This window comes from Aulonocara sp. 'chitande type north' Nkhata Bay, linkage group LG7, assembly GCF_057382095.1.
Source record: "Aulonocara sp. 'chitande type north' Nkhata Bay isolate Kocher_YH1m ecotype deep benthic linkage group LG7, A_spYH_male_GT1.1, whole genome shotgun sequence".
NCBI classification, from domain to species: Eukaryota; Metazoa; Chordata; class Actinopteri; order Cichliformes; family Cichlidae; genus Aulonocara; species Aulonocara sp. 'chitande type north' Nkhata Bay.
Window position 1 is genome coordinate 53,499,045 of NC_141350.1, and position 9,539 is coordinate 53,508,583.

Consider the following 9,539-nt stretch of genomic DNA (forward strand, 5'->3'; position numbering starts at 1 on the left):
CAGAAATACAGTTTGATCCATCCATGACAGTAAATCATTATAAATAATGAATAATCTAAACGGGCTGGTTGGAACCTAAAGCTTTATGCGAGGATGCTAAACTGTTCAAAAATGTTGTTTCCCATATTTAAAAAATGCCACACGCCATATTTCTGTCTGTCTGCACAGTTAAAGGAGCTTGAATCCTTGGAGGAGGTAGACGGGTAGTGTTTTGTTAATTGTGAAACAAGTTCACCACTAGATGGCGTTAGACAAATGGGAACGTCTAAAAGGTTCGAGAGGTCCTACACAGGACCTAAGCATCTGTCAGACTTAATGAAGCACACGTTTATACCCCAAGTGGAAATTGCATTTAAAAGTCAGCTGCCTTTATTAAAACCTGAGTGATGACTTCCTTTTTTTAATTTAGAAAAATATTTAAAAATCAAATTAAATTAACTAAATAATTTAAAAGGCTGTTTTGTTAAATGTGCGTGCTTTGTTTTTAGTTATTTGTCACGTCTGCTGTTGTTTCCTATAAAAATGGGTAAGTGTGGCAGGGTGACAACTTGTAAACTGTCACATATGGCGGTAAAGTCGGGTAAAACACAGTCCTTCGATATTCATATTTTAATAAGCCAGACATATTCATCTTGACTTGGTTTACTGCAGCTCCCCCGAAGTAAGAAACAAATAATATAAACTAAACTATATGCTGGTAGAGTCAAACTGTATCTGCAAGGAGAACAATTAGGTTGGAAGTATAATATATATTACTGTGGGTTTTAATTGGCTTACACAAATTCTGCAGCTTCTGAAAATTTTAACTTTATTGACACCATTTTTATCACGTGTTTATACTGCTTCCTAAAACGCAGGCCGATTGATAATTTTGATCTAATAAAGAGTATAAAAAATAAATACATTAAAATAAATTTTGATTAAAAAAAACACCTAATTGCCGCAATTCAGTGAAAATGTTGAAAATTCCAAATAATGTCCAAACACAGGCACAGATACACGTACACACACACAGTGCAACGTGCTCCAGACGCACGGCACGGCCTTCTTTCTGTGCCTTGCATGCGTGACCCGTGACTGATTCGAGTTAACAGCTGACTCTTTTCCATTGCAAATGGCTCGCGGATAATCTAGATAACTACCGGATCACGCAAACCGAGCTGCCTGAGTATGGTGCAGCAGACTCTGACAAAGGCTGTCTGATAAGAAATGTAAATATCGTGGGTGGGGGGCGTGTATTTCACGCCTTTATGATTTTATATATACATCGCTGCGTAGTTTGTTTGGAAATTAAAAATCCAAATGTTGCCTCCAATAATTTATGTCATTCGGTAACTTAACAAAGTTCAACAAAGAAAAAAAAATGCTTGTCAAAATATCCTCTCGGATCCTTCAACGACCACACCACCGATTAGACTTTTCTAAAGATTTTTTAAAAAAATGTTGAAAACATTGCGTGGAATAAAAGCTTTAGATTAGTTATGTGTGGAGTGTAGGCCACCGTGAATGGCCACTAAAAAGGATGCAGGCCACACCAAACTTTTTTTTTCCATAAAAACACTCATAGCTCATTTTCAGTCCCTTTTTTGTGATTGAATTTGTTCCTCTCTTTTCATTCGCCGTGCTGACGTTTCCTCGCCATGTGATCAGAGCAGTAGTATAAATACCGCGAGAAGGTCCGCCCCTTGTTTGATTCAGGTTTGGCCCTTTTGCAGGTTTCACAGCACAGTTTCTCAGCCTGCCATCGACGGGGGTCGCTCCTCATAGTTGTTGATTTTTTTTTTTGGAAAAAGGAAACAGCCTGTAAACATATGGAAATAGCGACAAAACGGAGGGACAATTCTCACCGGTGGCGAAGCGTGCTCCTCTCATCTCCCCCTCCTCATACGAGTTGCTGAAGAGGGAGGAAAGGGACAGCTTGTGCATCTCAAGGTCTTCCTCATCTGGCGTCGGAGGGGCACGGCCGTGCGTGAGCCATGACTCTGAGCTCAGAGATGTCGGATGCCTCCATCCTTTCGGAAGAGACCGACATAGACGTGGTCGGAGAAGGCGAGGATGGAGACAGCCAGACGCGCTCCTACGTGGATGAAGTAGCGCAGATGCACGACGGTATCCTCCTGGCCGGCTCTCCACCTCCGTGCCTGGACAGCTCCACCTCTTCAAGGGATACCTACAAGCCGGCGGGCAAGAACACCCTGGTGAAGCCACCTTACTCCTACATCGCCTTAATCACCATGGCCATTCTTCAGAGTCCCAAAAAGAGGCTCACTCTCAGCGAGATCTGCGACTTCATCAGCAACCGCTTCCCGTACTACAGGGAGAAGTTCCCGGCCTGGCAGAACTCCATCAGGCACAACCTATCCCTCAATGACTGCTTCGTTAAGATACCGAGGGAGCCCGGGAACCCAGGGAAAGGCAACTACTGGACTTTGGACCCGGAGTCGGCTGATATGTTTGACAACGGAAGCTTTCTGAGGCGGAGGAAACGCTTCAAGCGGCAGCAGACTCAAGACCTGCTGCGCGAGCACAACACTTTTCTGCCCGCGGCCGCTGCCTATGGCTACGGACCGTACGGCTGCGGGGGATACGGCATCCAGCTCCAGTCCTACCACGCACACTCTGCGCTTTTTGCTTTCCAGCAGCAGCAGCAGCAGCAGCACCCGAGGCATTCACACTCACACTCGGGGACCATTATCCCTGCACCGTCCCTGATGCCCACCAGCACTACCACGGACTTAACCAGAAGTAGATTTTATCCCCAGCTCAGCTCCAGTCTGGGCTCAGCCGGCGTGCAGGCAACATCACCGGTCCAGAAATCGAGCTCCCCGGTGCAGCGGTCCCCCTTCTCCATAGAGAGCATCATCGGAGGGTCTCTTAGCCCCTCCAGGACTTCTCCTGTCGTTGTCCCAGTCTTACCGTCCTCTCTGGGGCCTGCAGTGACCAGCCAGTCGCAGACCATACATCCTGGAGCTGTTTTACATCCGGTTGAAAACTTTCCGAGCAGAGTTGTCAGCGGCACTAGCGCCTGTTAAATGTCTTAACTCCAAACTTTTCAAGACACTTAAAAAAAGAGACAGCAACCTAAACAAAAACGCCCCTCTTTGAAGGTAGGATTATTTTTGTATGTTTGTTTTGCTAGCACGCAGCTGAATGATGGACATGCAGAACACTATTTGTGCCTATATATTCATGCTGTTCATGAAGATATATTTATGTTCATTATTTTTGTTTGTTTATTTCGGTGTGAATCAGACTTTCGACCACGAATTTAACTTTGCAGCCTTTTTTTTCCCTACCATGAAGTGATTCGTTTTCAGTCACTGTATAAAGGCGTCTCAGGATAACGGACAGGTTACAAACGATCACGTGTCTGAAACAGGCTTATAATGTATTTGTGTCAAACACATCAATGTTTTCTATCAGCCAATCAAAGCGACCTTTTTTGAAGGTTTTGATTTGATGTTTGTATTAAAGAGAAACGCAGAGCAAAGTCATACATTTATAATAATATGCAGTGTTTATTTCAGTAATTAAACCTTGTACATTTTTGGCAAGTATTGTGTAATTCAAGTGTGATATTTTTACACAGTTTATTGTTTTGTTTTTTTCCAACAAGAATAAATTTCGTTTTGCAAAAAAAGAAGAAAAAAAGCAATTTGTTTGGAAATAAATTTATGAATTGATGTTGAGCTTTCTTGGCGGTTACTGTTGAAACAGACGTGTTGCTGATGTTGTTGTGTCTTTACACTGCGGATGTGTTAACTATAACTGTATGATCCAAATATAGTAACCACTGAATGGCTTTAAGAAACACACACAACTCTTTATAACACACACACACATGTGCGTGCCAGTCAGATAATATTTACAAATGCATTAAATCTGACTGCACTCTAAAGTCATTGCTGTGCCCTTTGGAACATGCGCACACAGGGCCTGCGTGTCCATCTGACCTCTTTCACACTCATCCTCGTAATTACAGTGAGCGGACAGGAGTGTGTCGTAGGGGTGAGACAGGGGCTGTATTTCTGCCTGCTTCAGCTCAGCGATTATCCCGGTGCTGGTGTCGACAGGCGGCCTGGGCTCTTGAGCAAACACTACTCATCCAGAATTTCATTATCTGCTCGTATTAGACCCGAGAGAAAAATGAAATGTTGCTCCTGAAGTCAACAGCGCTCACGATGTTTCGGAGGTTAGAATCACCTTTAATCCACTCACCGTTTTCAGTGTTTGACAGTCTTAATGCAACTTTATTTGCCCCACACGCAAGAACCCACTAACACATGGATCCAAGCAGACTGTGTTGTTTTTAAATACACAGGTAATTTAATTTGACACTTGAAAGAAAAGAAGAAAAAGCCTTCCCAAGCACCTGCGCTGTCGTGATGCTGTGTCTGTCGGAGCTGTGCTTTTTAAAATTTTTATAAGCTTTCATAATGTTGCCTGTACTGTACAGCCCTGCTGCTTCCGTGACTGTAAGTGCGTTTGCCTCCCTTTATTCAAAGCAACGTGTGTGTGCGTGTGTGTAGTAGAATGGCTAAATTGGTGCAGCGCTTAGAGCCAGTTCACTAGGCCACGAGAGAACAGCTATTGCGTGATGATGTAACACGCAATGAGAGAAAAAGGTACACGCACGCGCTTACACTCTGGAGAGTGAGAGTGACTATAGCAGGGAAGGAGGTCAATTGTACTGTGTGGGCTTGTTTACAAATACAGGAGGTTAAACAGCGAAAATGAAGAGATGAGCATGATGTAAAACATTATAATAACGCATGTACTCGAGATTGTGTCTGCTGAGCAGTGGCTTGTAATTAAGGCCTAGCCTACAGGGTTTAAATAGCATCTGTCTATACGGCCTGTAATATATATATAATATCCGGGTATTCAAAGCAGATTTTTACACCAAATGTGTGTTTGAGTTTCCTTCTCATGGGTCTGCACGCCGTGTTTGACATTAGACATCTCTATTCTACAGGATTTTATTTGAATAATACTAAACTCACTACAGTTAAGCTGCTGTTCTTTTTTTAACATAGTTTCTCTGCACATTTGCTCTGCCGATTAACGTTAAGAGTTCTTCTTTTAGAGACTAAGAGTGAATCCAAACTATGCAACAGGGCTCCGTTATAATTTAGAAATTGCATTCATAGGAAGAATTTATCCTTGTATTCAGGGCACTATACTTGAAAAATGACACTGTTTTAATTACGATAATATTACAGATATACACACATATATATGGTAATATATACATGAGTATAATTTTGCCAGTTATGTCAAAAATACAGTGATTCTCAAGAGAAGCTGCTACATAAATACGCCAGATGGTAATTTATCTATTTATCTAATAGTAAAGTGTGCACTGATTTTCCTGGTTAAGGTAGTTCATGAAAAATTAATATCTACGCGTTAAATTGAAAATTAAATTTTACGATGTTAAGCAGAATAATGATTTTTTTTTTTTAAAACACTAGAAACTTCTGTTGCTAACTCACTACTTTGGCTCCAGTGCCGCCATAATAATAAAAATGCCAAATAATATATAAAAGAAAGCGTAAGAGACTGATCAGAAAGTTTGCTGTCTATGTAAAATAAAAGAAAAAGAAAAAAGAAAAGTAATTGACAGTGATACTCTTCGGGAGAAAAAGAATAGTTGAATCGCTTAAGAGAGAGAGAGAGAGAAACGTTTTCTAAAGCTTATTTTGTGGATCAAGTAGCCGAACTCAGAAATGATCTCAATGAATGTTTTGCGATGATCTGCAACAGCAGCACACAGTCCTGCAGTTGTGTTAAAGAAGGGTCTTTTCACGAAATGTCACGGATCATGTGGTCATCAGCCTCCGTGAGCTCTGTCCGTGAGCATGACTGAAGCTCAGTTTAGCAGCCGATACTTGGGGGTCACAGGTCATGAGGAGAGGGGATAAAGCAAAAACACTCAGCCCATAAAAGACACTAAAACTTTGGGAACATGCGTAAAAGCCATTCAGCGCAGTGATAATAATCTATAATTCAAAGGAAGTAAGGACACTTAACGACTTCTGTTTAAGATGACCAATAAGTTGTTTCGCTCACTCTCAACCTCGACATTTCAGACAGCAGACTAAGCACACACACACACACACACACACACACACACACACACACACACACACACACACACACACACACACACACACACACACACAAGGGAGTGCAGCACAGCTACTCTGAAAGGTCAAACCTGATGTAAAATAGGATTCATAGTCAGTTGTATTGGGATAAAATGTGTTTTGCAACCGTACAAAATAAAACAGACACGACAGAACAGTTGGAAAGAGAAAAATATAAGCGTTTGATAATATTCAAGAGGCCTTTATTAATTATTATTGATTATCTAAACGGAATGTAAGAAGCATTTTGTCCTTTGATTAAAAATAATAACAAAGTTTATATCAAAAAATAAAAAAATAAGTTCAAACTGTATACATACATACATACATATATATATATATATATATATATATATATATATATATATATATATATATATATATATATATATATATATATGAGTCATGTTTTTCATGTTTTAATTTGTAAAATGTGAAATTATTTATATCCCATCTGCGTGAAGCCTTGCCAGAAGTCTTTTGTTGTCAATGAGGGAAAGAACGTTGTTAACGCGTGTATGTGTGTGTTTCCATATAGTAAAAATCACCTCTATCACTATTTTGTAATTATGTTTTTAAAAAAAAAAGTTTAAAAAAGACGTTGTTAACCTCTATAAGACAATATATTAGAAAGACTGTCTTCTACCAGTTTCTATTTATGTTAAATGCCAAAAAATAAAGAAAGAAATAAGGAAAATATGCTGATTAAAAGAATCATTAAAGATTCTGAATTAAAAGCACATAAAACATTTTTTTTAAGTTTTTCAGATATTAAATTAAGTATTTACAAGATTTCATTAGATTTTTATTTAGCATCTGATATAAATGAAGGAAAATGAACAAACCATTTATTAGAAAATGTGGAAAAAGGACACACTTTGTGATCAAAATCACAGTAAATGTGAAAGTGTGAAACTCAATTTCGACTCTTGATCGTTAAATTATGTTTTCGAAATTCTAAGAACAACTTGCCTGAAGCTTGTGGTATCTGCAGATGTGAAGACAGATGTGTATAAAAAAAAAAACTAAGTAAAATACAAAAAAAAAATTTAAAAATAAGATTGCTTGGAAAAGTGGGGAGTTTAAGGAGCAATGTAAAAAAAAGTGAATACCTCCCAGGAGGTGCAGAATCTCTCCATCTGCTATTCAGTGTATGGCACAGTGGCTACACTTATCCACTCTCTCTAAAAGGAGCTCCGCTTTCCACCCCATTAAAAAGTTTGGGAACTAATGCCACCCCTGAATACTACCCTAATTAGAGGCTGCTCAGAATTGCAAGGACCTGCTACACAAGAGTGGCTTTGGGAGAAATTCTGCTTTTCCCCTTTTGTAATGACATCGTTTCTTTCTTTCTTTCTTTCTTTCTTTCTTTCTTTCTTTCTTTCTTTCTTTCTTTCTTTCTTTCTTTCTTTCTTTCTTTCTTTCTTTCTTTCTTTCTTTCTTTCTTTCTTTCTTTCTTTCAGCAGAACAAAGCTTTTTATAATTTTTTAAGCTCTTTTGATGCCATCCTACAGATCCAAATTGGTGGTGAAAATCCAGTGATGAGCACACACGATGAGACTTTCAGTTACAGTAACAGCTATAGAGATGCATGAGGTGCTGTTTGACAGAGGAATTAAAGACTCTGGCTCCAGGCCACGTCGCTCCAGACAGGCCAGGGAGGAACTCTGAGCTTTCACCACTTCATGAAGTGCAAGCTTACAAGTCCTTGCACATAATTTATTTAGCTGAAGACTTTTCAGGGGTGTTTTTATTTGTTCTACATCTTGCCTGTCTCACCTCAGTGTGAACCCACCGATCCGGGATCTGCTGCAGAATTATGTTGCCTGCCTCTCACCGCATTTTTCACTTTCTTTTCTTTTTTCTTTTTTAAGTACTGCACGTGTTTGCTTTGGCATGTTATCCACTCGTGCAAACAACTAGGATCCGTAGCTTATCCATCACGCTTGTGCAGAATGTGATGATAAAACAACAGGCGGCTTGAAACAAACCATTTGTTGCAGCAGGATTTATTATTCTGTCCACTTGAAATAAAGTACAGAGGTTACCTAGACTTCTCCTACTTAGGTTACAACAATAAATAGAACAAAAATTGGCTACCCCCAGCATCTCCGCCAAGTCTCCAATCTTGGTCATTCCAAATACCTCTGAGTCCAGCAGCTGTGTGATGTCACTGCAACATCCGCTGACGGTTTGCATCCTACACATCATTAAGCATCGTTGCATTGCCTTTCAAAGGGTACTTCCAAAGAAGCATTGCTCGCCTACCAGCGTCAGGCCTGATTAGTTACATGCAACAACGCCTTTTGGTCATAAACACTTCACCGAGCTCCAGAAGCCCGTTCATCATCATGACGCCCACAGGTAATCCACACCAATGGCTGCAGCTGACACAAGGCAGACCCCAAACATTTCCTCTGAGCAGAACCTGCCTCTAAACACAGTCTGCCGCTGCACACAGCAAAATATCCCAACATTTTTTGTTCATGTACATCCTGCACTTTTGTATATGCATGTGTGTAAATTGGTGGAAGGGGTAAATTTAGCAGGTGGGGTGTAATTCAAACTTTGAGTTTGAACTTTCAGTCCTCGTTTTCTGCATCATGTCATTGATTTTGCAGCTATGATGGCCTTGTCACTCAAAAGAAAGAAAGAAAAGAAAAGACACATTAAAACTGGAAGCCACACATGTAGGACCATTTGCTCCTTAGCTTCTTGTCTAAATCTCCTCCCCAGATCATTTTCCTCAGTTTCTACATATCTTTTCCTTCCATCCTCCTTTCTAGCTCTAGCTTCATTGACTCAACCACAAAGTGTCTATAAGGCAGATGCCTTAGATCTCTAAGAGGAACAGGGAGACGCTGGAGCTGAATATTTAAGTGGTTGATTCAAGTCACCGCACCCCTCTCTGTGTCGCCGTATCTTCTCAAGCTTTTGGAGGTCTGCCCAAATCTGCCTAAGCATTTGACAGACGTGCTATTCTCACACAGCAATGGATCAACCCCACAATTAGATCCAGAGATGTTAGGGTACAAACACACAAGCCCTGCAACTCATGGATACGGTCCTTGCTGAAATGTATGCCACATTAAACTATCATTCCCTGCAACATATTAAGAGTCTGAGCTCTGATTCCCTGATCACACACTTCATGGTTTTATGGTCGGAAGTTCCCTTAAAAAAGGCATATTCTTTATTTGTTAAAGGTCTTCAAAATCACAACTCGGTAAGAGCAAAAGATTGAGCATCAACACAGCTTATGCATGGGTGCGCAAACAGCTTTCAGGTGTCTCCTATCAATGAAATATAATCATCTTAGAGAACTTTTCCGAAATCTTTATGAAATTCAAGAAAAGTTTTAACCAAATCTTTTTCCTTTGCCTTCTTTTT

General features: G+C 40.2%; 1 protein-coding gene across 1 annotated transcript; it reads left to right on the plus strand.

Moving 5' to 3' along the window:
• The first annotated feature begins 1,676 nt into the window (after positions 1–1,676).
• Positions 1,677–5,842, plus strand: foxd1 (forkhead box D1). Its single transcript, XM_086301305.1, has one exon. It carries the CDS (start codon positions 1,977–1,979, stop codon positions 3,030–3,032), a length of 1,056 nt encoding a protein of 351 aa, XP_086157431.1. The 5' UTR covers positions 1,677–1,976; the 3' UTR covers positions 3,033–5,842.
• The last annotated feature ends 3,697 nt before the right edge of the window (positions 5,843–9,539 follow it).